The sequence below is a fragment of the Oryctolagus cuniculus genome, chromosome 1, assembly GCF_964237555.1.
Source record: "Oryctolagus cuniculus chromosome 1, mOryCun1.1, whole genome shotgun sequence".
Classification (NCBI taxonomy): domain Eukaryota; kingdom Metazoa; phylum Chordata; class Mammalia; order Lagomorpha; family Leporidae; genus Oryctolagus; species Oryctolagus cuniculus.
This window is the reverse complement of record NC_091432.1, coordinates 45,507,789-45,534,940: the sequence shown is the minus strand read 5'-3', so window position 1 is coordinate 45,534,940 and position 27,152 is coordinate 45,507,789. Positions and strand designations below refer to the sequence as shown.

The window sequence follows — 27,152 nt, the reverse complement described above, 5'->3', positions numbered from 1 at the left end:
GCAGGGAATGTGAGGATGACTTTTAGGATATTGCCTCGGTTTTATTTATTGATATAGGTAGCAACTATAGTGTGTTTACTTCAAGTTAATTCATCAATGTATTCCCTTATGATTTGTGTACTTTTCTATAGGTAAGACATTCTTGAATAGAAATGTTTAGTAAATATGTATGTGGATTGTTGATTACAAGGAAAAATGGGTTAATCTAACACCACAGAGAGTGATTTTTTAAACATATTTCTCATAGTAATTTATAAATAAAGAAGGTAAAAAATTTTGTAAGCCATATGGATTTTTTTAAAGATTTATTTTATTTATTTGAAAGATAGTGTTACAGAGAGAGGTAGAGCCAAAGAAAGAGAGAGAAAGAGGTCTTCCATTCCACTGGTCCACTCCCCAAATGATCGCAATGGCCAGAACTGACCTGATCTGAAGCCAGAGCCAGGAGCTTCTTTGGGTCTCTCATGTGGTTGCAGGGGCCCAAGGACTTGGGCCATCTTCTGCTGCTTTCCCAGGTCATAGCAGAGAGCAGGATTGGAAGAGGAGTAGCCAAAAATTGAATCAGCACCCGTATGGGGTGCCAGCATTGCAGGCTTGGGCTTTAACCTACTGTACCACAGCGACAGCCCTGCCATATGGATTTAGACAACACACTTAACAAATTCATCTAATGTCTATTTATGAAATTTATAGCCAACAATGGATATATCTAGCACAAGGGATCTCATGAAAATTGCCTACATAAAAAGTCACAAAAAACAAGTTTCAATAAATTTCAAAGAATAATACATAGATCATATTCTCTGATGTCAATTGAATATGTTAACTGTGAGTGAAAAGATTACTACATCCTCATCTTGATATGTTTGGAAATATTAAAAAAACTCCTTAAATAACTAACAGGTATAGGAAAATGTAACATAAATTAATTACTAAAGCAGGAAGATGATAAAGATACTAAATATCGAACTTGTGAGATGCAGTAAAGCAATTCTAAGGTGGAATGATGCATCTTTAAATGCCTATATTAGAAAAGGTAGAAATATAAAGGTAGAAATATATAAAAGGTAGAAATATAAAGGTAGAAGTAAAAAAGGTAGAAATGAGCTCATTATCCAAATTAGGAAGTTATAAAAACAACTATAAATTAATCATAAGGAAGAAAAAGGAATGAATAGGCATGTAAGTATAAATATTAATAAAATAATGAGTAGGATATAATATATAAGATCAAGAAAGCCAAATTTTAGTCACTTGAAAAGATGAATTTGGAAGTTTGAGTAAGAAAAAATGAGAGAAGGCATACAAAGCAGTAGGAATAAAAGGAAACATAATATATTCTGTAAAACAAAATAATAGTAATTTATTAACAACATTAGGACAATAAAATAGAAAAACTATTAAAAATAGACATTTTCCTAAAATTATGTAAATTACCCAAATGAAAAACCCAAGTGGTCTTAGAATCATTAAAGTAGTTGAACTGATTATTAAACTTCTATTATATCAATCAGTTTTGATGCATAGAAAATTATATTAAAGCTTAATGCCTTGAAACAGCAGTCTTATCTGACTCAAGATATTTTGGGGTGGCTGTGTTGTGTAGTGGGTTAAGTTGCCACCCGTGGGGCCGGCGCCGTGGCGTACTAGGTTAATCCTCCACCTGCGACACTGGCATCACATATGGGCACCGGTTCTAGTCCCAGTTGCTCCTCTTCCAGTCCAGCTCTCTTCTGTGGCCTGGGAAGGCAGTGGAGGATGGCCCAAGTGCTTGGGACCCTGCATCTGCATGGGAGCCTGGGAAGAAGCACCTGGCTCCTGGCTTCAGATCGGCACAGTGCAGGCTGTGGTGGCCATTAGGGGAATGAACCAACAGAAGGAAGACCTTTCTATCTGTCTCTCTCATACTGTCTGTAACTCTGCCTGTCAAATAAATAAATAAATAAAATCTTTCAAAAAAAAAAGTTGCCACCCGTGACACTGGCATCCCATATGGACTCCAGTTCAAGTCCTAGCTGCTTCACTTGAGATGTATTTTCCAGCTAATAGCCTGGTAAAGCGGTGGAAATTGGTCCAAGTCTTTGGGCCCCTGCTACCCACATGGGAGACCTGAAAGAAACTCCTTGCTCCTGGCTCTGCCCTCGCCCATCTCCGGCTGTTGTGGCCATCTGGGGAGTGAATCAGCAGATGGAAGATTGATTTCTCTCTCTCTCTAACTCTGACTTTCAAATAAATAAATACATTTTTTAAAAGATATTTTGTGTTGGCAATTTGGGCTGGGCTTAGCTGGATGATTCTTATATTCTCAGTGAATTCACTCATGCGTCTCTGATCAGCTGCTGGGTTTTCTGGAGGCTGGCTATAGTGGAGTGTTCTTAACTGGGATGGCTCTTTCCTGCTTTGTGTATTCTTTCATTTTCCAGAAGTCTAGTCCAAGCTAGTTTACATGGTGGATGAGCAGGGTTCCAAGGTCAGAGCAGAAACAGGCACAATTTCTTGAGGCCTAGACTTGAAACTTGCACATTGTTATTTTGCTGCTTTATGATGCCAAAGCAAGTTACAAACCCAGCTTAGCTTAAGGATATGCAAAATAGATTCTACCTTTGGAATATGGTACAAATTCACATTGCATAGGGTGGGGATACAGTGAGGAGCAGAGGATCATGGGCATCTTTCTAATCTACCATTTCACTGTACCAAATTATCACTTTGAATGGCCAGTTTTACAAGAGAGTTCTGGTAGACATCCAGGGAAATAACTGCAGTCTTATATAAGCTCTTCAAGAGGAAACAATAGATGAGAATATTCAGCATCTCATGTTATGAGGATAGAGTGACCATGATTTGCTGACTAGACAAGACTGTATAAGACACAAATTTTACAAGGCAATTTATTTTTGAATACAAGTTAAATTTAAAAATTCTAAACAAAGTACTGTTGTCCCATGGAATCTGTGGAGACTTAGTTCTAGGACACCTTTGGGTATCAAAACCTGCAGGTGCTCAAGTCTTATATAAAATAGCATAGCATTTGCATATAAGCTCCATGCATTCTCCCATATATTATAAAGCATGTCTAGGCTATGTTTAATATCTAATACAAAGTAATGCTTTGTAAATTGTGATTATACTGTATTGTTTAGGGAATAATAGCAGGGAAAAATGTTTGTACAAGCTCAGTACAAATGAAATTCTTTCTTTCAAACATTTTCAATCCCTGGTTGGTTGAATTCATGATTGCAGAGCCTGTGGATACAGAGGGCCTACTCTATTTGCAAATTGCATTAAGCAGTATGTTTGTGTGTATGTTAGTGTGTATGTATGTATGTCTTTGTAAGAGAGAGAGAATTATCTCAACAATGAAAATTTGTTTTTATCATGAAAAATTTGTTAATGTAATTCACCACATTAATAGGAAAAAAAATTCCATGGTTATCTCAAGAGAAAGAGGTAGAAAAAGCATAATGTAAGATTCAATGTTGACTCATGATTAACAAATTCTTAGCAAAGTAGAAATAAAGGCAACTTCATTAAGTGATAAAGAATACACAAGTATATATGAAACACCATACGTAAGGTTTAAATGTTATAGAAATTCCTGTTAAAATCAAGAACGATACTAAAATACTTATCATTGTTTCTTTTACATTGTATTAAATGTCCTTACCAGCTAAGTACATCAAAACCTTAAGGATTATTAAAAAGAAAAATGTAATTATTAACAAATAGTATAGTTATCAACATAGAAAGTAGAATCCCCAAATTACTAGAATAAGAGAATTCAGAAAGACTACTGAATGTTAATCCGCAGACAAAATTTATTGTATCACTGAACAAAAGTAGTAGCAGAGAACAATAAAGATATGATTAAATAGATTTAATTTATAGTACCCAAAGGTAAATGAAATACATACAAAAAGACAAACAATGTATACATGAAGCATATTATAACATTTTATTAAAAACTATAGAGGAAGACCTAAATGGATAGAGATATAATAAGTTCTTGGAGAAGAAAGCTTAAAATATTAAAAATGTCGAAACATTCCTAATTGCTCTAGATTTGATGAAATTGACATAGATTTCTGGTCGGCGCCGCGGCTCGATAGGCTAATCCTCCACCTGAAGCGCCGGCACCCTGGGTTCTAGTCCTGGTCGGTGTGCCAGATTCTGTCCCAGTTGACCCTCTTCCAGTCCAGCTCTCTGCTGTGGCCCGGGAGTGCAGTGGAGGATGGCCCAAGTCGTTGGGCCCTGCACCCCATGGGAGACCAGGAGAAGCACCTGGCTCCTGGCTTCAGATCAGCGCGATGCGCAGGCCGCAGCGGCCATTGGAGGGTGAACCAACGGCAAAAAGGAAGACCTTTCTCTCTGTCTCTCTCTCACTGTCCACTCTGCCTGTCAAAAAATAAAAATAAATAAATAAAATAAATTGTCATAGATTTCCAATAGCATTTTTTTTTTCGGATGGAATCTTCCAGTCGATTCTAAAATTATTATGGAAGACTAGGGTCCAAGAATAACAAAGACATTTTCTGGAGATGGAGAAGTAAAGGACTTTGCCTTTCACATCTGATGGTTTATTATAAAATTATAGCATTCAACAGACTATGATATCCACTGCAGAGATCAGTACATAAACCAAAACATCAGAATCAAGAGGCCAGAAATGACCCATTCATTATATGTGGAAACTTAGAAACTTTATCTGTATAACCGAAGTGGCTTTGCTTACCAATAAAGAAAGAATGGAGTGATCAGTAAATGGTTAAGCAAATCAGTTATTAAAAGTTATTCAACTGTGTATGACACCCACATGCACATTGATTAATGGAACTGATTTTTCAATATAGTGTCAAGTAGAGCTTCCTATATATTTCTGGATGACATACACAAAAATTCAGGGTCTCGCATTGTGGTGTGGCAGGTAAAGCTGCTGCCTGTGTTGCCGACATCACATATGGGCACTGGATTGCATCCCAGCTGCTCCACTTCCAATCCAGCTCCTCGATAATGACCTGAGAGAAAACTGGAAGGTAGCCCAACTACTTGGATCCCTGCTACCCACATGGTAACCTGGATGAAGCTCCTGGCTCCTGGCTTCAGCCTGGCCCAACCCTGACCAGTTGAGGACTGAACCAGTGGATGAAAGATTCACTCTCTTTCTCTCTGTCTCTCCCTCTCTGTCTCTGTAACTCTGACTTTCAAGTAAATAATTAAATCTTTAAAAAATTATAATTGCTATTTGAAGTAAGCACCTAAATGTGAAAGCAAAACTTTGAAAATTTTAGAAAACAACATAGGAGCATTTCTTCATGATCTCTGCTTACAGAAGTTCTTAAGGAAGATAAAAAACACAAATTCGTTAAAGAAAATATTGATAGGTTTACTATATAAAACTTTAAAAATCTGTTCATCAAAGGAGATCTTGGCAGCACGATCAATTAGCCAGGAAATAGTATCCATTAAAGAAATGCTATAAATCAATAAGAAAAATTCTCATAACTCAATAGAAAGTCAGGTAAAAGATGAAAAGGCATTTTCTCAACATGGAACATAAATAGCCAATGGACTTCTTAAAAGGAATCCAAGTTCACTAGAAATCTTGGAAATGTAAATTAAAATATTATGAGATACAATTTCTTACCTATCAGTCTGCTAAAAGTGTGAAAAGTCTGACAATGTTATGTACAGAGGAGACAGCTGAGTACTGGGCACTTATCCATTGTGGCAGAAACTTGAATTGTTTTAGAACAAATAAGGGAAGCAATTTGGTGGTTTTTTGTAATGTGCATATGTTTCCACGTAGGAACCCCACACCTTGGTATAAACGTTAAAAAACTTCTAGTTATAAACCTAGAAATAAAGACATCATCACAGGAGATTTTCATATTTTTTTGTAATTATGAAGTGTTTAAAACCCTAATTGTCTTCCAATAAGAAAATGTTTAAATAAACTTTAAGGGAATCAGTCAAAATAACACTAAAGTCAGTGATCATGGATAAAAATTGATGAATTTCAAATGTAATGTTCAACGAGAGAACAAGTAGTAGGAAAAAATCATTTATATATTTAAAAATATATAAATTTAAATATTTAAATCATTTAAATGATTAGTAATCATTTATATATTAGTAAATCATTTCTATATTTAAAAATATATGTAAAAAGATAAGTGCAAGGGAATAGTAAACACCAAATTTTCAATAATTTACTTCTGAGAGGAGTGGAAATTTTATTTTACGTGGATACTCAGAAGGCTTTAACTATAGAGGTAATATTTTATTTCTTAAGCTTGGTGGTCCATTCATAGGTATTTCTTATATTTTATTTTCAACATTTTTGTACCTAGTGATTATTTGAAATTTGAAAACATGACATAATTTTTTAAAATTATAATCCATATACATGTCGGTATGTGTGTACATATGTGTGTGTATTTATAATGTACTCATATTTCTGTGGATCAGGAGATGATATTCTAAGAGTCTCAATTCTAAAGTGACTGCCATTTAAATAATGCTGTTTCTTTTTCTGTACCTAATTACCTCCTTGTGAAGTTATAGTTTTCTTGGGGACTTTGAGTATATAATGAAATCAGTGCCTGGTTCTCAATCCTGGCAAAACATCAAAATCAGTGCCAGTCCTGTGATTCAGTGAGTTAAGCCTAGGCCTGAGACACTGGTATCCCGGATGAGCACTGGTTTGAGTCCTGGCTCTTCACTTCTAATCCAGCTTCCTACTAATGTGCTTGGGAAAGCAGGCAAAGATGGTCCAAGTGCTTGGGGCCCTACCATCTATGTGGGGACACATGGATTGAATTCTAGACTCCTGGCTTTGGCCTGGCCCAACCCTTGGCTGTTACAGCCATTTGGGGAATAAACTATAGGATGGAAGATCTCTAGGTCTCTCTCCTTGTCTCTGTAACTCTGCCCTTCCAATAAGTAAATAAATAAATCCTTAAAAAGACATCAAAATCATGTGATATGGCTTTGAAAATCAAATTCCTTTGTGCACCCGAATCTACTCACTGAGAATCTGAACTGTAGGGTTTAGGTTAAATATGTATACATACATATCTGTATATGCACATAGACAAATATATATGTTTATATAAACTTGTAACCTATAATAAACTTAAATAGACACACACAAACACACTTTTATCACTGATTTTGATTTAGTAGGTTTGAAAGATGAAATTTAAGGACACTAACATAGGAGATATATGTGTTGAGAGTGTATATTTTGGTTTTACCTTGGTTTCTGGAAAGAGACCACAAAATATAAAATAGGACCATCTTTAATGGATACTATTTCCTGGCTAATTGATCGTGCTGCCAAGATCTCCTTTGATGAACAGATTTTTAAAGTTTTATATAGTAAACCTATCAATATTTTCTTTAACGAATTTGTGTTTTTTATCTTCCTGAAGAACTTCTGTAAGCAGAGATCATGAAGAAATGCTCCTATGTTGTTTTCTAAAATTTTCAAAGTTTTGCTTTCACATTTAGGTGCTTACTTCAAATAGCAATTATAATCTTTTAAAGATTTAATTATTCTCTTTGAAAGAGTTACAAAGACAGAGATGGTGCTAGGGCTAATGCCTCAAAACATCCACAGTTGCAGGATGCATTAAATATGTGACTTGCCCCACAAGTTGCCCTCTGACTCTGACTGAATCTGGTAGGAGTGGAAAAGAGGCCTGCTGCATGACTTTTTGCTGCTGAGTCTGGCATCCTGTAGGGGTAGAGGAGGGGAAAGAAGCAATGTGGCTTCCCTGCTGCCAGCTTGGTAGTTGCTCACAACTCAGTCAGCTCCCCAGTCTGAAGTGAAAGTCAGTGAGTAACTATGGAATTTCCTCTGAGATAAAACTGTGAGAAGCAAAGAATAGCAATTTCTTCCTACCTTGACTTGGTAAGATGGCAGCTCAAAGCCAGCAGCTGGCTGTGCCACATTGCAGGCTGTGGCAGTCTCCTTTTGTCCCATGAAGTCTTGATTGTTTTTTCATTTCTTTGCTGAAAATTTCCATCAGGCAGACCCCTGAAAATGTGGTCCTTCCTTTGTTCTTTTTGTATCCCAAAATAGCTGAAGTTAGTGTGGATATACCATATTCAGTCATCTTGGATCCATTGCCAATATGTCTTATGAGTATAGACACAATATTCCTCAACAAAATACTTGAAATCAAATCCAACAGCATATTAAAAGGATTTTACAACATGCCCCAGTGGGACTTATTTTAGGATGCAAGGGTCATTTAATATAAGGAAATAAGTCAGTGTTATATACTGCATTAATAGAACGCAGGAAGAAAAAAAATCCCACAGGGTCATCTCAACTGCCACAGAAAATGTATTTGACAAAATTCAATATTCTCTTATAAAAACACAAATCTACCAATAGAAGGGAACTTCTTTAATATGATTAAGGATATTAATGATAACCACAGCTAGCATCATACTCAAGGGTGAAAAGCTGAAAGCTTTCTCCTTAAGGTAAGAAACAAGGTCAGGATATCATTACTGCTACTCAATACTGGAATCTCTAGCCTGGTTAACTGTTGAAATCCTTACTTAATGCATACTAAACTGATCCTCTGTGGAAAAAAAAAAAAAAGAAAAAAGAAAAGAAATTATCAACTCCCAACTTGACTCTCACTGGGATTAAACATGACAATAGGTCTGCTCTGATTTCATCATCATTTAAAAAAAATCATCTATTATTTTTCACTTTATGTTTCTGTGTGGGAGCAAACTGTTGAAATCCATACTTAATGTATACTAAGCTGATCTTCTGTATATTAAGATAATCGAAAATGAATCTTGATGTGAATGGAAGGGGAGAGGGAGTGGGAAAGGGGAGGGTTGTGGGTGGGAAGGACGGTATGGGGGGGAAGCCATTGTAATCCATAAGTCGTACTTTGGAAATTTATATTCATTAAATAAAAGTTAAAAAAAAAAAGAAAAAGAAATAAATGTATTCAAGTAGAACAGGAGCAGCTGAAACAATCTCTATTCACAGAAATATATAGAATATCCAATGGAATTCACAAGAAAGCTACTACAGCTAATTAATGAATTTATTAGTTTCAGATTAAAAAACAAATATACAAAAAATAGCCATGTTTCTATAAGTCACCAGTGTACAATCTGAGAAGAAAACTCTAAGAACAGTGCCTTTAAGTAGAGCATCTAAATGAGTATGATATCTTGTAATAAATTTAACAAATTAAGTAAAAAACTTATCTTTTTAAAATTGAAAAGCCCTTTGTTGAAATTAAATAAGACTCAATTAAGTGAGTAGACAGACCCTGCTCATGGGTTGGGAAATTATATTGTCAAGGTATCAATACTACTCAAAGTAACTTATAGAATCAACACATTCCCTATCAAAATTTAAATATCATTTTTCCAGAAATGGAAAAGGTGATTCTTCAATTCATATGGAACTTCTAGAGGACCTAAATAGCCAACATGATCTTGAAAAGGAAGAATAAATTTTGAGTACTTATTTCTTTAAAACTTACTGTAAAACTAGGGGCTGGCATTGTGGCATAGTGGGATAAGCCACTGCCTGTGACACTGACATTCTATGTGGGCACCTGTTTATATCCTGGTCCTCCATTTCTGATCCAGCTTCCTCCTAATGGCCTAGGAAAAGCAGCAGAAGATGATTGAAATGTTTGTGCCCCTGACACCACATGGGAGACCTGGTAGAAGCTCCTGACTTTACCTATCCCAGCCCTGGCTGTTGCAGCCATCTTGGGAATGAACCAGCAGATGAAAGATTCTTTCTCTGTCTCTTTCTCTGTTTCTCCCTCTTGTAACAATCTTTTAAAATAAATAAAACTTAAAAAAATTTACTGTAAAGTTATAAAAATCAAATCAGTACAATACTCGAATGAGGATGAGTATATATATATATATATATTCATTGGTATATATACCAGTGTGTGTACACACACAGCTACACACACACCCCAACAGAATAGAGTCCAGAAGTAAACCCATACATATATATCAATTAATTTTGGGCAACAGTGTCAAAATCAATTCATTAGGGGAAATGATTGTCTCTTCAACATCTGATGCTGGGAGAACTGGATTTCCTCATGCAAAAGAATAAAGTTGGGCCCCTACTTCACACCGTATATAAACGTTACCCTGAAATGGCTCAACAGCCTAAATAGAATAGTTAAAACCATGGAAGTGTGAAGTGAATCAAGGGTAACTCTTCACAACCTTGGACTTTGCAATGGATTCTTAGATATCGCACCAAAAGTCTGAGAAACACAAGGAAAAAAATCAACAAATTGGACTTCAAAATTAATCTTTTCTGCATCCAAGGATATTGTCAAACATATAAAAGAAAATTCATAGAATAGGAAAGTAGTATTTTCCAACTGTATGATAAGGATTTAATATCCAGAATGTAGAAATGAGTCCTATAAATTCAACAACAAAAAGATAATCAAATTTAAAAATGGGCAAATGATCTGAATAGATATTTTCCCAAAGAAGATATAAAATGGCCAATAAATGTATGAAGATTCCCGGTTCTCTTAGACATTAGGAAAATATACATGAAAACCATAGCGATATATCACTTCACAGCTATTAGGATGGTTATAATTTTTTTTGAAAATGGAAAATAAGTATTGGTGAAGATGTGGAAAATTTGGAGCTCTTGTACAATATATAATAATGATGTGCCTACTATGGGAAAGTCTATTTGCCTCAAAAATTTAAATATAGAATTACCATGTAATAGCATGGCTGAGGGCTGACTTATCTGAGTTTCAGCCACATGCTTTTTGCTGGGGCAATGATAGAGACTGGGCCTTATGTCTCTCATTATCCAGCAAGGTAGGCTGAAGTTGTTCCTGTGGTGCTTGACACTGTTTCAAGGGAGAGTAAATGTCCACCAGGCTCTGGAGGTTTGTTCTTGGAACTGACACACCATCAGTTTTACCATGTTCTATTGATCAAATCAAATCATAAAACTAACTCTAGACTCAAAGTTGGGGAAAGAAATTCCTCCTCTTGATGTGGAGACCTACAACTTCACAGTTCAAGGTATGTAGATATGGGCCAGCACCGCGGCTCACTAGGCTAATCCTCCGCCTTGCGGCGCTGGCACACCGGGTTCTAGTCCCGGTCTGGGTGCCGGATTCTGTCCCGGTTGCCCCTCTTCCAGGCCAGCTCTCTGCTGTGGCCAGGGAGTGCAGTGGAGGATGGCCCAAGTGCTTGGGCCCTGCACCCGCATGGGAGACCAGGATAAGTACCTGGCTCCTGCTATCGGATCAGTGTGGTGCGCCGGTGCGCTGGGCCATTGGAGGGTGAACCAACGGCAAAAAGGAAGACCTTTCTTTCTGTTTCTCTCTCACTGTCCACTCTGCCTGTCAAAAAAAAAAAAAAAAAAAGTATGTAGATATGGAAAGGGAAATTATTTTTCAATTACTTTTCTACCATATACTTGCTCATACTCATTAGAGTTTGAAAGTACAGACAGGGATGGCTTCATGGGCAATTGACTTATGTATTCCCATAGGATGCTGCACTTAAAGAGGCCCTATTATTAGTTTAATGCCCTGCTGCTGCAATCTTCACATTTTTAGTAATTTTTGAGTAAAGAATTCTACAAATTACGTGGCTGGTCCTCAGTAGTTTTTGCAGGTATTTACATGTTAATTATTGTTTTTTCTTTTTAGATTGTGAGCTTTACAGAGTCAAAACTGTATCCATTTTATTCAGCAAGTGTGTAAAATAGTACTAGGTACCTAATTGGCAGACAGTATACAGATGTTCCTTGATTTTAGGGTGGTGTTGCATCCCAATAAGCCTCTCATAAATTGAAAATATCATAATTCAAAAATGCATTTAGTGTACCTAAACTATCAAATATAGCTTGGCAACACAGGTCATCGTAGAGCGTATGTGGTTTACCTTCTTTATTATATGGTGACAGAAAGCTATAGCTTACTGTTGCTCCCCAGCATCATGAGAGAGCATTATCCATCTAAAATGACTGGCAGAGAGACCATTCTCCCAAAGAAAGCTTTTTTTTAAGGTGATTGCAATCTAGAATTTGCATCTCATGGGGGACTGTGGTCATATCCACAGAGACAAAGACAGGTTTATTTGAATGGTAAAATGAGAAAGATTATGTAAGTTGTTTTGAAATAATTATTCTTGGCTAAAAGGATCAATAACAAGAATGGCATTAGTTCAAGGTTGAATAGACAGTTGCCTGGTAGGCATTCTTGCAGAAATAGTTTTCCATGCAAGGTTTTGGTGACCTTTGTGCAAGATTGTGATTTTTGGCAGAGTCTTTTGTGATAGTGCTCATATCAGGCAATATGCATAACATCCTTTTCTTCGTGGCCTCCTGACTCCGTTTTGTTAAGATTTGGTAGAAATGACTCCTATTTATTTGTTTATTTAATGGGGGGGGGGAGAGGGAGAGAGAGAGAAAGAATATCTCCTATTTACTGAGTCACTCCCAAAATGTCTGCAACAGCCAGTGCTGGGCTTGGTCTAAAACAGGAGCTGGGAACTCAATATGAGTCTCCCATATGGATGGCAAGGACCCAAGTCCATGAGTTATCACCTCCTTACTCTCTGAATGTAGATTAATTGGAAGCTGGAATTGGGAACAGTCAGGACTTGACCCAGTCAGTCTGACATGGGATACTGGCATCACAAGTGGTATCTTATCCACTGTATGCTAATGCTATATCTTAACTGTTGTACCAAATACCTGTCCCAGTGACTCAATTTTGATTCTAACAACTTTCATAGTATGATACCACATGTCATTAGCCTAGAAAAAGATCAAAATTCAAAATCTGAAGTAGAGTTTCTACTGGATGTGTATTGCCATTGCACTATAATATAAAGAAATCCTGAGTTAAACAGTTCTTAGTCAAAGACCATCTGTACTCCTAAAGTGAATGAATGCATAAGCTATGAATCTGTTTTCTTATTTGTAAAGTAGTAGACACGTCTATCATGAGAGTAATGCAGATTACTTAAGAATTTATACTGGAAGCACCTGGCACATAGTAGGTTTATAGCACAAATCTGCTTCCCTCTCTTTCTTATGTATTTAATGCTCCCTGTATGGCTGAATAGGGTACTATAGAAATAATAATCACTTGTCCTACCTCTTAGAGACTTTGGTTTCAGTTAGGAGGATGTGATTAAGAGACAGAGAGAAAGCAATTAGTTCTATAATCTTTCCCAGCCCAATAAGTGCATGATTCTCTCTGGATATAAGAAAATTTGTGCTTAAAATCCCTTCATACCAGATATAGACAGTGAATACAAAGGATGTTCAGAACCTTGGGCAAACATTTTGCTGCAGACGTGGGTTATGGATGTGGAAGAGAGAACCACCAATTATTGAATACATCTTACATTCTAAACCTTTTCTGGCTCCACATATATTATCTCAGTTAATTACATTTCACCTGCAGAGAATCCTAATGAAGTAGCTATTATTATCACCATTGTATAGGCCAGTCAATGGGACTCAGCATGATGAAGGAAACTGCCAAACTCCTGTAGCCCCTAAGTGATGGAAATAGGATTTAAACCTAGGCCTTTTTTATCTCCAAGTCTTTGCTCATGCATTCAAAAAATATATATTAAGGGTTCCATGCATCACCACAATTATCACTGTGCTGACTGGGACAAAACTTCCTTTAACTATACATGCCCATGAAGAGGATAAGATTTACTGTCTTTTGCTGTCTCTAGTCCAAAGGAATAGGTAATCCCAGTAAAAAACACCAGAAGTGGAAATTCTACCAGCCTGTCTTGCTAGGAACCAGTGTGGCTTTTTTGGCTCCCAAGTGGAAGTAGCCCCATTGAATATCTCTTTATGGGTATATTTACCAATAGGAACTTTTCAAAAAGTTTAATTTATTTCTTCTTTAGAATAGTAGGTGCCATGTAGTACTTCTGGTCATCCTTTTGTGAGGTGAGATGTCTAGGGCAGGGAAAATAAGTCAGGATCTCATCACAGAAATTACTTCTTGATCAATTGATTGCTGCAAAAATTCTCTCTTAAAGAGGCCGCTACGTCTCAGGTAAGAGCACAACTTCAGGCTTTTAATTTTTTTTTTCAAAATATTTTATTTATTATTTGTTTGAAAGGTAGAGTTACAGACAGTGAGTGGAAGAAATAGAAAGGACTTCCACCCACTGGTTCACTCTCCAAATGTCCACAATGACTAGAGCTGGGCCAATCCGAAGCTAGAAGCCAGGAGATTTTCTGGATTTCCCACATGGATGCAGGGGCCCAAGTACTTGGGCCATTTTCTACTGCTTTCCCAGGCCAGAACAGACAGGTGTATTGGAGGAGGAGCAATGGGACTAGAACTGGTGCCCATATGGGATGCCAGTGCCATAGGTGGAGGATTAAACTACTGTACCACAACTCCAGCCCCTAATATTTATCTTGTAGAAACTTCCTCCCAGATGAGAACCACACCTGCTTTATTGCTGCAGAACTAAAAATGCTTAGGATGCATTTTCAGGTTAAAATAACAACATTCTCTATTTTAAATATTAATATATCACTTCATAGACAAAGTAAAAGCAAAAGCTCCTCACTTATCAAACCTAGTTTCTGGTTCCTGGTTGATCCTTATGGATGGTGCAATAAAATTGCTGCTGATTAAAGAGCGAGGATGAAACCACTTGTCTAGTGCCAGGCACATAAGCCTCTAACTTTATGTAATTTTTGTCTGAGGCACAGAACACAAGCTGGGGATTTCTTCACTTCAAAACAGCATCCATTGGAGAAAATAGCTGTCTACTGATAGGCTTATCTGAATCTTCTGATTGTCATAGATTTTCATTATCAAGATTGTTGACTACCCACTCCATTTTACTTTGATGCATTCTAAGCTGATTATGCTGTTACTATTTCAAATGATTAAAAAAAAAAAACAACTTGAGTTATTGGATGCTTCAGGGGTTGAGTGTTCTGACAGTTTCTAAATAGTTGAGGTCTCAGTGAGGATTCCCATCTCAAAGCTTTTCAAACCGTTCACACAGGCCAAGTTGTTCTCTCTTTTCCCTGCATTCCCTTTCTCTGCCCACCCCGCCCAACCTGGGATCTATTGTATTTGAGTCTAAAGCCTTTACCTGGACATCACTGTCTCGAGTAACTGCTGAGCTAAAGTTTCACTGGGAAGTGAAATTGATTACAACTTTTTTTTTTTAATGCTACAGCTGTTGTTTTATACCTCAGCTGCTTCTGATAATTCCACAGATGGTAAACATATGTTTATAGGAACATAGCAAAAGAAGCTGAATTGGATTCCTCCTATCTTTATTTCTTATTTTCCCTTTCATGAAAAAAAGTCAAAGTCACAGAAATGAATCGTATATATTTGTAGATTATTATTTCTGTGCATTAAAACTTTGTAAACAGCAGGACAGCTAATGATATGCTAATGAGCTGACAGTTTTTATTGATCATAATGAAAGTTGACAAGTGTCTTTCTTGGCTTTTATGCAAGCTAGAATATTTTATTAACTATCTTCAGGGCAGAAATACATGATTGGTCACATTCAGAAAATCTTCCTTGTGAGTTCCCAAGTCTACTTTTGTTAGCCTATAGCCAGGCTTGGGTCCTTGCCAATTTATAAACAGAACACATCTTCATCCACACATTTACATGCCCAGCAGGAAACTCTGCCACCCCTTTTCCTTTTTCCTTTCAAAGCAATTTGTTTCAGTATTTTAGCATACAAAAAAAGAACCATTTTCTTCAATATAAACAGAGATCTACAGGGAAATAAGTGCATTAAAAAAGAATTAGCATTTGTTTAGCGGTAAAGCTGCTTTCATTTGTATCAGAAAGCTCTGAGTGTTTAGGAGGCCTTGGCTAATCTTAGTTATTCCATACATGAGAGGTCCTAATGGCATAATTTTCTACTTTTTGTTTTGAACTTCCTATGTTTCTTACTGCAAAATGAGAAATGTCCTGAGAACAATGGAAATAAGGGGCATTAGTTCCCCAAAACATTAAAACCCACAATGCACAATCTCTCTGTTGCAAATTTATTTTTCAGTGGTGGTGAGCAGGAGGTAGAGGCTGCCAACAGGTGAATTAAACAAAAGGATAAAAGTATCAGTTTTTCTCCCTCCCATCAGTTCTAATAGTAAAAGCTTATTAATTTGGGCTCAGCACTTTAGGGATTTATGTAGAGCCTTAGATCTGCTGAGGTTTAGCATTGCACTAACAATGAGAAAATGGATTGTTTAGCAAATTTTTAGTGTAAATATGATCACAGGGGGAAATATTTGGCTACCTACAAACATGTGTTTTTCCAGTCCTGAAAAAAATGTTTTAGTAAACTGTTAGTCTCTACTGAAAATATATATTAGCTATATATATTTGATTGGCATCTACCTATGAAGGCGATTATGATGGAACCTTATTTTAATAACATGGCCTCTTTGTAGCAATGTCTTGTAACTGTGGGGCTCCTTCAAGTGAAATAAAGCTATATATAGTATCAGAGCCTTAGGTTTCTCATAGGTCGTATGTCTAGGTAGGGGCCGGTGCCGTGGCTCACTTGGTTAATCCTCTACCTTGCGCCCCGGCATCCCTTTTGGGCGCACGGTTCTAGTCCAGTTGCTCCTCTTCCAGTCCAGCTCTCTGCTGTGGCCCCGAGAGGGCAGTGGAGGATCGCCCAACTGCTTGGGGCCCTGTACCCGCATGGGAGACCAGGAAGAAGCACCTGGCTCCTGGCTTTGGATCGGCGTAGCTCTGGCCATAGCGGCCGTTTTGGAAGTGAAACAACAGAAGGAAGACCTTTCTCTCTCACTGTCTATAGCTCTACCTGTCAAATAAATTAAAAAAAAAAAAAAGAAAAAAGAAGTTTGCAATAACAATATCAAGGTTATTGTGGAACAATTCCCTAAAATTGTTGGAGGCATTGCTGTAGAATTCCCAAACCTGGGTCTGCTTGCCTGATGCATAGAATGCCAATCACTGCCATCAGGGTGGTAGAAGAAAGTAAGTGTTTATTGCAAAGCACAGAGCTGGGTGCTGGGCACCTATTGCTTAATTCCCGTGTTCCCTGAGGAGTTGGGGGTGAATGTTCTTACAGATTAAAATTAGGGCCGAAAGGTGCATGTTCAGCTTCCGTCCAATCTCCTGATTAGTCAGTGGTGCCTATGACCCTACTTTGGTTGTTGATGCTGTGTTCTTTTTGTTGATGTGTTGTGCTGCTTGTCTGGAAGTGTGGGGGTGTTACATGTACTGGTAGCTATCTTCTACTCCAGTGCTGGAATTTCTCTGCCTGGACCTGGAATTTCCCTAAACATGCTCCTTGGGACAGTAGTGGCCAACAGCATTTTATCTATTGGAGAAGCAAATGACTTCGTGAGTCTGGTGATTCGAACCTTGCTAGGTCAGCTGTATCACTCCCTCAATTCAGTGAATTCCTTTTGAAAAAGAACAGGCAAGAATACCTTGGGCTAAGGGAGACAGAGACTGGGTCCTGCCCTTACATTTATTTTAGGGGTTTGGTCTCAAGATCACCTCAGAAACTTTTCCCAAATAGATAAGACCTCCTCCAGTCTTTTACAAAATTCTGATATATCCCCCTAGATTGAAGACTGATGCCCTACATAATCTTCACAGACCCTAAAAGCTCTCAAAATTATGTGGTTCAATATTATATAATTCATAGTTTGAGAAGTTTGTTGCTTTAAAATATTTATTGTGCTACTATCTGAAATATAATAGGAACGTAGGGAATACTAAGATGAAAATATATGATTTTTGTGTTCAAGGTATAATTTTGTTGGTTTTCATTATGTTCCAGATCTAAGATTTTACTCTGTTGGTATGTAGGAATTGGATGCTATTTTAACCATTGTGAAATTTTAATGAGTAAACTCTCAGGGTCCAAAAGAAGCAAATGATTGATCATTGAACAAAGTTATTCAAAGTGAGGTCCTTGAACTTTTGTCAGAATTACCTTAGCTTTTTTTTTTTTTTTTTTTTGACAGGCAGAGTGGACAGTGAGAGAGAGAGAGACAGAGAGAAAGGTCTTCCTTTGCCGTTGGTTCACCCTCCAATGGCCGCCGCGGCCGGCGCGCTGCAGCCGGCGCACCGCGCTGATCCGATGGCAGGAGCCAGGAGCCAGGAGCCAGGTGCTTTTCCTGGTCTCCCATGGGGTGCAGGGCCCAAGCACCTGGGCCATCCATCCTCCACTGCCTTCCCGGGCTACAGCAGAGAGCTGGCCTGGAAGAGGGGCAACCGGGACAGAATCCGGAGCCCCGACCAGGACTAGAACCTGCTGTGCCGGTGCCGCTAGGCGGAGGATTAGCCTAGTGAGCTGCGGCGTCGGCCCCAGAATTACCTTAGCTTTTGATCCCTGGTCCCACCCCAATCCTACTGAAACAAATTTTGAGAGTTGACTCAGGAATCTGAATATTAAAAAAATAAAAAAACAAAAAAACAAAAAAACAAGATATTTAGGATACTAAAGAACTTGAAGCTTAAGAATCACTGTCCAGATGGTATTAAAAAAATGAGATCAAATGAGGTCAGCTAATATAGGCCAGCTAACATTGCATTTGCAGTTAAGTATACATACATTTAAACTTAAATGAGTGGAAATAATAGAACTTTTATCTTTTCATCCCTTATCTCCATTGGGAGAAGTTGTAGTGCTTGAAGATAAATTTCATTTATGGAAATCCTCCTGGATGGATTATTTTTTGGGGGTATGAGGGAAGAACAAGACGATTTATGCTACTTTGTAGTTTCATACTTTACATAACTCCTTTTTGTAATTTTATGAAGAGAATAACTTGCTGAGCAAATGCTAATTTAGTGATAAATGTTGAGTCATAAAACAGTCCATTGTTCATATGGCAACTCAGTGTAATACCTCTGGTTCTTATTTTGGGAAAGATACCAGGATATATACTACACATGCATGTAGTCTCATGCAGTCTGACTTCTTATAGTTTGATATTCTAAGTGTATTGCCAACTTTCTTTTAATCCAGCATCAAGTTACACACATTCAAATAAGTTAACATTACCATCTCGATTCATCTGGCAGGAACAAGTTTGTAGGCCAAGTATGTAGGATGACCTCCATGATGTTTCCTCAGAAAAATTACTTTGTGTTGGATTTCTGTGTTACTAAATGTTGGGAAGCTGTCATTTTTATTTCTGTTTTGGTTCAAGTCATCAATGATGGCCTTTATTGAGTGATCTGTGTAACACACATACACACACACACACACACACCTGCTAGAGATTAAAAGTAGGAAGACAGAAGTGAGGAGGGATACAGAAAGAGGAAAAGTGTGAGTGTTAACTGGAAGCTGACTTGTCTTCCTTCTTTTTTGCTGAAGGAGTAATGAATTATAGTTCAAAGAGATGAAAGTAGGGATAGTAAAGCAAAGTTTATTAAAGTATGTTTCAAGGGAGGAATGGGCCAGTCGAGAGAGCAAATAGCTCTCTTTCTTCCTGATTTGGGGTTTTTATCCCCAAAGTGTGAGGAGTGTTGACAGGTGATGTGGTGATGAGGCTCATGATAGACATTTATGATTGACATCTGGGAGTTGAATACCTTTGGGCTCTCTGCACATGTGGCTACAAATGAGACATCTGTGGTTTGGCTGAGCTCCCGTTTTTAGTAGGATACTTTAGCTACAAGTTAAACCTTAAAGTGGGCAGTCTTGGCTGGGTCCTGGTGAAGAGCAGGGTCCTTGGTTTCACCCCTGGGCAAGGGTCTTGTGGTGGAAAGATTATACCATGACAAATGCAATGTAGGTTTCTGGATGCCCTTTCTGTGGATGAGCAAAATAAAACTAATATAGTATCTTCTGGTGCACAGATAATAGATGGACTCAGTGCTCCCCTACTGCATGTACTTTCACTACTTCTACATTGCCTATGGTGACCAGCTGTCCTGGTTTCTCTTGGAGTCTCTCAGTTTTAACACAGAAATGTCCTGTGTTGTAGATAATCCTCAAGTTCTGTGCAAACCAGTATGTTTGGTGACTCTGAACTCATCCATATTTAACCTGACAAGACAGATGTTTTCTAATGTTATATTCCAATCACTATGATGGTCTGTTCTTTGATGAAAATCTATAGCTTTGTCTATCCTGATTGACTTTTTTTTTTTTTTTTTTTTTTAACTTGAAAGGTAGTGACAGCACAGACTTCTATAATGGGACAGTATCAGTTCAGGTGCCTGTTTAACCCTGACCTTGAGTGATAGAAGGATCCTTAGCTTTTTAGCGTAGCCTTTCTTTTTCAGATGAAGCAACTGAGGTTTAGACACAGTGGTTGAATTAGTGCCTTGAATTCACCGGGTTAGAAAGAGATGGATCCAGAACTTAAACTCAGGTCCCTTGACTTCCATTATTTACTTATTTGAGAGGCAGAGAGACAGACACACACACACATATACACATATACATACACTGTGTGCACACACATATACACATATACACACTATGTGCACACACACAGGAAAGGAGGGAATGTGGGAGGGGAAGACAGAGAGCTCCCATCTACTGGTCCACTTTGCAGTTGCCCACAATTACCAGGACTGAAGCAGGGAGCCAGGAACTCAGTCCAGGTCTTCACTGTAGGTGGCAGGGATCCAATAACTTGAGCCATCACTGCTGTCATTCAGGGTCTTCATTAGCAGGAATATGGATTCAAGAGCTGGAGCTGGATATTAAAACCCAGGTCATCTGATATGGGGGGGTGGACATCTTAACCAGCATGTTAACCATTAGGTTAACTACCTGCTCCAAACCTGTGGTTTTTAAAATTGTCATATGTGCTATAAAGATGCTCTAGCCTCTCAAACTAGTTAATTTGCTTTGAAAAATTGAGCAACTTCATTCCAGAAATGAGTTGATTAGTTTAGATTGTGCTCCATTAATCACTCCCTGGTATTCCCTGCAAGAGATTATGAATTAATATTGAGCAGCAGAGGCAGAGACTTCTTCCCCATGGTGAGGTTCTCTTCTCGTAATCACAAACACTGCATTATCCCAGAAGAGGAACAGGTTAATAAATGTATATAATCCTGCAGAAGAGGTGCTATGAACCTGTTATTTCTATTAACATTTCCAATTAATATTTTATCCTGGAATCATAAGCAGCAAACAGCATTTGCTGATTGCTTTCTATTTAGAAGATAAGCACATAAATGTTAAATGTTACTTTTTCTGAAAGCTTGCAACACTCTCTTAAGCCTATATTTTATTTATAGATTAAGCTCAATATTCTGAACAAGCCTCTACATCTTCCATCTGTTCTATAATATCTCTTCTGTCAAATCAGAAAAAAAAAAAAAAAACCACAACAAACTTAAAAACAGAATCTTAAAATTTAGGTTGAAAAATCCAAAAGTGAAGTCAATATTTTCATTGAGAAATGGCAGCCCTGATGGCTTTCTTAAGTTTGGTGTATTCTTCCAGACTGAATTACTGCAGTGAAAGCCCACTTTCCACTTGCAGACATTGAGCAGTTCGACTCATCAGCAAAGGCTGTTGTTGCTCAGCTTAGCTGAGTAGTAAAGATCATTATGGGGTATTCCCAGTGTCTAATTTTATTTTCTTAACAAAATGAAGCATTAGAAACATTTTAATTTGATATATTTCTGCCATTTCTTATTTCTCACTTATAAAAAAGGTCCTATAAATCAGCAATGTTTAATGTTCTGGGATGATTAGGGCATGGTAAGACATTATTATGGCACCATTGCTTCTTTAGTTTGATAATTTATGAACAGTTACTAATAGTTCTCAGTGCTATAATCTCATTTGATTTAACCAGTGGTAACTAATTCTGGCTTTCTCAAGATGAATGCATATTTTAGAATTTCTAAAAGAGGATGTTTTGGAATGCTTTAGTTTACTAAGGCCAACTCAGCTTTTAAATAAATCTTGTTAAAGAAAATATTGTTAGAATCTTCTTAAAAAAAAATCAGTCTTGTTAAGAAGTAACCTGACCTACAGAGTATGTGACCATATAGGAGATGTTTGAACTGGTGATTGTCAGTCATCTTGATTGTCACTTGTGTCTTTTCTATCAAGGGAATCATCCAAGATGGGAAAATCATTTTTATGCCAAATGGATACATAACACAGTGTCCAAACCTAAATCGCAGTAAGTAGCAACTTATAGTAAATTTTAAATATTATATAACTTGTTGATACTATCAGAGAAACACATGGAAAAATATATAGAATATTTACAATGTTGATTTCTGAGATGTCAAAAATAGTAAAAGAAAACTTTGATAAATACTTCTTATTTTTCTATTGGATTTATTTATTTGAAAGTTACACAGAGAGAGAAGGAGAGAGAGAGAGAGAGAGAGAGAGAGAGAGAGAGAGGTCTTCCATCTGCTGGTTCACTCTCCAATTGGCCACAATTGTTGGAGCTGTGCTGATCTGAAGGCAGGAGCTAGGAGTTTCTTCTGGGTCTCCTTTGTGAGTGCAGGGGCCCAAGGACTTGAATCATTTTCTACTGCTTTCCCAGGCCATAGCAGAGAGCTGGATCTGAAGTGGAGCAGCTGGGACTTGAACCGGTGCCCATATGGGATGTTGGCACGGCAGGCGGCATCTTTACCAGCTCCGCCACAGTGCCAGCCCTGATAAATACTTCTGTGTCATTGAATTTTAAAAAGATTTTAAAAAATTTCAAAATCTTTAAAAAGGATTGTCTCATTTCAAATGAACATTTGCAATAAAGTTTACATTAGTAGGCTCCATAGGTTGCTACAGAAAGATATTTTTAATATAATTGTATATATTTTACAAAACTATTTCCTAAACTTTTTGACTGGTGTGAGTTTGCTTGTTCCTCTTCTATGATACTTCACATTTTTTGAGTCACCTTTCAATAAAAATGAGTTTAATTTTAATTTAAAAATGCCATGTTGCTTTTTTAGTTAACGAGCCCCTTTTCCATGTTTCTTTTCACTTATTAAAAAAGGAAACTATCTAGATCTGAAATTGTCTGTGATTTCACTTAAATTTTAGCATAAAAATAATTTCATAGTTAAGCAGCTACTGTTTTGTTATATTAATACATTATCAACTTATATGTCATATTTTCTTTATTGAGCTTGCCCAACCTGCAGTGATTTTTTAAGCCTGGTACAAGGAATAATGGATTTACAAGAGCTTCTGGCCAAGATGACTGCAAAAGTAGGTATCTAAGTTTCACTTGCAATGTTTCATTTCTTTCTCTGTCCTATCTGGAATTTCGAGTGATGGTTATAATGTAAACATTTTTAGACTTGGCATCTGCAATATGCTACTACAAAAATGGTTTATTTTTACTTGAAATAGGACCACGTATAGTAAACATAACCATGATGCTATTAAGCTGTACCAAAATGTTTACTTGAAAAATGTTTGGAAGCAAGCGGCAATATGTATCACTGTAGATTTCCTGGCAGTGCGAAAGGAATTTGCCCACTGGCTATTCAGCTAGCAACACTGTGAGATGATATATGGTCTGAACCACTGCATCTTATAAGCTAATGCATTTTGGATGTAAGAATAATCGCTAATAATCAGGACAGGCAAAATAGCTATTGTTAGGAACAGATTACTGTCACGGAAGGCATTATATTACATTTCTAATGTATGATTTATTTTAGAAATGTGCCTGACTTAAATAGGGAGACTGACTTAAATAAGGAGACTAAGTTTGCCCTTCAATACCTTAGGTTTTATTATTCTGCATATTTTCTTCTTCTCCATCATCCACTTAATATGGTTCTTTTGAGGACCTGCTCTTTGCTGGGCACTGTGTTAAGCATGAAGAGACAGTGGTGAACAAGGCATGGTTTCTACCCCAGAAATGATCAGACTGAGTAGCAGAGCCAAACATGTACACAATTAATGGCTTTCATATTTATTCATAAAGTGTATATTCATAATGAAAAGCCCTGAGCCTTGTGGAGAAAGGCACTGAAAAAATAGAAAATGAGGCTAACGCTGTTGTTATGATACCAATCAGTCGTCAGTCGTGGGCATGAGTTCCAGCCTAGGGCAAAGAAAGAATTAGGTTGGGCCTAAGAGACAGTAGAGTCTGCAAAAAGAAGAATTTTAATAACAGGGAAAATGATACATTAATCCTGTTCCACCTGCAGCTATGACTGCTCCCTGCTTTCAGTTATGGCATGTGGAAAAAAAATTGGTGTGTAACTAAGTGTTGAGGAGGCAGGGCTGTGCTTTGGGCCTATAGCTTCTGCCACTGAAGACAGTTATTTCTGTCTGAAACCAGGTTTTGACCAAATCAAATCCCCTTTTGTCTGGAAGGGAGCAGCGATGGAACCTTTTTGTAAGAGAAAGATTGAGTCTGAGACTGGAGACCCGACACTTTAGCTTTTCATTTCAGAGTGCAGTGGAAATGTGAAACGCTGGCAATTATTTGCTTTCCCAGCTTGTGGCATATAGAAGCTTTCACTTCATATTGTCTGGAGCAGCTTGATCTCAATACTGTTAATTCTATTTTAGCATGCTACCAAATTTTTAGAGCAAGAAACATGCCACTCAGTCTCATATGGTTGAGGTCTCCTTTCTGCAGTTTTGAGGATGCCCTTTTCTTTCTCATTGCAGGGGATGCCATTTTTCTCCTTTAGCTATATATTGTCCATAAGCCATAGTGAGCCCCATCCTCAGAACACTATTATGTAAAATGTACATTTGTGCTGCATAAGATATTTAATTATGGCCAATTGCAAGCAGAAAATGGTTGAATCCACCTTCTAAACCTTCCCTCTGGCACTTTGGCAGATTTATGTGTCTGTTCTTTCCAAACTGTGAATAGAATTATAATTCGACAACTAAGTACTTCCATTTCTACTGCACAGTTTGCAATCTATGATAATCTAGAACGGGAGTTGGCAATTTTTTCCCCTGTAAATGGCCAGCTAGTAAATTTTGAACCCTTGCAGTTTTAGAAGCAAAATTGAGCATATTATGTATAGGTGTATTTCATTTAATTATAATCTTTTGTCATTTGAAATACAACTGTTGGAAAATACAAAAAAAAATCTTAATTCAGATGCCATACATAAACAATGGGCCCAAGTTGGATCAGGGGCTTTAGTTTGTCAACTCTTATAGAATAACCTATGCTATGTGACATTTATTAAGAATGTACTATATATTAGTTATAAAGTTTAACATTTTTTATATTGACTAATCCTTAGAACAATTCTATGGATTAAGTTTCATTTAATTACCTATTTTGCAAATGCTGAGATTGAGGCCAGGAAGATTATATAACCTTTGTGTAGTGAATGGCAGAACTGGGACTTGGACTCAGGTACTTAAATACTTAAAAGTTGAATCATGATTGAGAAAGTTTTTGGTTGGAGAAGAGAATCAAAAGAGATAACAAGAGAATGATTGAAAGAGAAAAGGAGGTGGCTGTAACCAACAGATGGATGGAAATACCAAGAGGAGAATGAACAAATAGAGAGGAAAGGAGAAATGCCTGTTCATTTCACTGAGCTGTGCTGCCATTTCCGTTGTTATCTAATAGGAGTGAAATGTGTGAACATAGAGCTTGGAGCAGTTTTTCAAGGAGGAAAGCTAGGGCAAGATCAAAGCCTTTTAACTCAAGCTTTTTGCTAAAAGCTGCTTGTTTTCCTTGGAAATAAGTGGGGATTCTTTGAGTCCTGGGTTGACATTATATATGCTTCTGGCAGGACCACTCAGAGTATTACATCATCTGCTTAAGGATTTTCAGACCACACAGACTGGTCAGACTGAGCCCTCAAGTCCTAGGCTATGCCAGGTGAATTCTTAGGAAAGACTTCTTTAAGAATTATTGTGTTGTGAATTCCATCAAATAATAAGTACTTAGGATAGTTTTCACTATGTATTATGACTTCTATATTATAAGAGTTAGATTATCTGTGTTGTCATTTTTAAGAATACATACTATCATTTATAAGATAAACTTCTGACTCAAAAAAATTCTACTTTGAGCCCTGTTCCTATCTCACTTGTAAGGGACTTGACTAAGCCAACCCATCAGAATCTCGGGCCCATGTTCATAAAATGTAGAAAATGCAACCTGTCCTACTTACCTCATAAGATTCTGGTATGAATCATCTAGGTCAGTACATTTGTAGTTTTTAGATAACTGTAAACTCCTGTAAAATGACAGTTACAGGTAAGTCAGTGAAGTGACTTTATCAGTTGATAGTCAATGCCAAAATTGAGGGTTCAACCATTTAGGGTCCCAGCTTTATATGAGAATTTCCTTTAATTCATCTTGGGTAGACTTTGCTCTCTAACTCCATCTACTTGCTTCTTGTGTAGCTGGCAAGGTGTGAGCTCAGGGGCTCCATTCTTTATTGGAAACTAACAGATGTAGGTCAGCTTTGGTGCCAAATTGCCTGCTGGGATCCCTGTTGTCACTTTGTTATTTTATGATTTTAAGAAGTTACTATTTATATATTGAATATAGCATTTTGGTTGATTAATATAATGAAGGGGCTATCCATTCTGTCATCTTGGTGAAAGCAGAATTATAATTGAGCCTTTTGGCAGATTGAAGATGAAATCTGGAGATGTGTTGGCATACTGGAAATTAAATATGGTTCCTGGATGCAAAAAAAAATATTCCATGGCACCAAGTCTATCTGGACTCAGATTTTGCCTTTAGTTAAATAAGCTAATTGTGTAAAGTTTAGCTGATGAAGTTTGAGCTAAGATTTGGAGGTTTGGTTTCAGTCATCTAGCAGATATGATTAAGATAGGCATAGAGATAGGTAGATTATGATGGAGACAGAGAATGGGTTTTGGGATCACGCTGATCTGATTCTGAGGATTTTTTTTTGTATATCACATCTTTGGATGATTGTGGCCTTGAACAAATCATTGGAACTGATCCAGCTGCCCTTTCTTCATAAGATGAAAAAAATGGTGACAATAATACCTGGTATTATTTGGAATGATTCCATGGGATCAGGCAAGTGATGTTTGGTGCATGGCATACAATGGGCATTCATTAAATGGTATCAGTTATCTTTATATTGCTAATCTTAGAAAAACTAGTCAACCACAGAGGAAGATGGTCCCAATGAAAATGTACACCTTCTCTA

General features: G+C 37.3%; 1 protein-coding gene across 3 annotated transcripts in view; it reads left to right on the top strand.

Moving 5' to 3' along the window:
• NELL1 (neural EGFL like 1) overlaps positions 1-27,152 on the top strand; it is a 1,048,233-nt gene that overhangs the window by 209,469 nt on the left and 811,612 nt on the right. For all 3 annotated transcript variants that reach the window (XM_002708986.5, XM_002708985.5, XM_051825007.2), the window contains 2 exons: positions 22,111-22,183; positions 23,147-23,229. In XM_002708986.5, the coding sequence (XP_002709032.3) occupies positions 22,111-22,183; positions 23,147-23,229 (156 nt within the window). The remainder of the gene's footprint in view (positions 1-22,110; positions 22,184-23,146; positions 23,230-27,152) is intronic.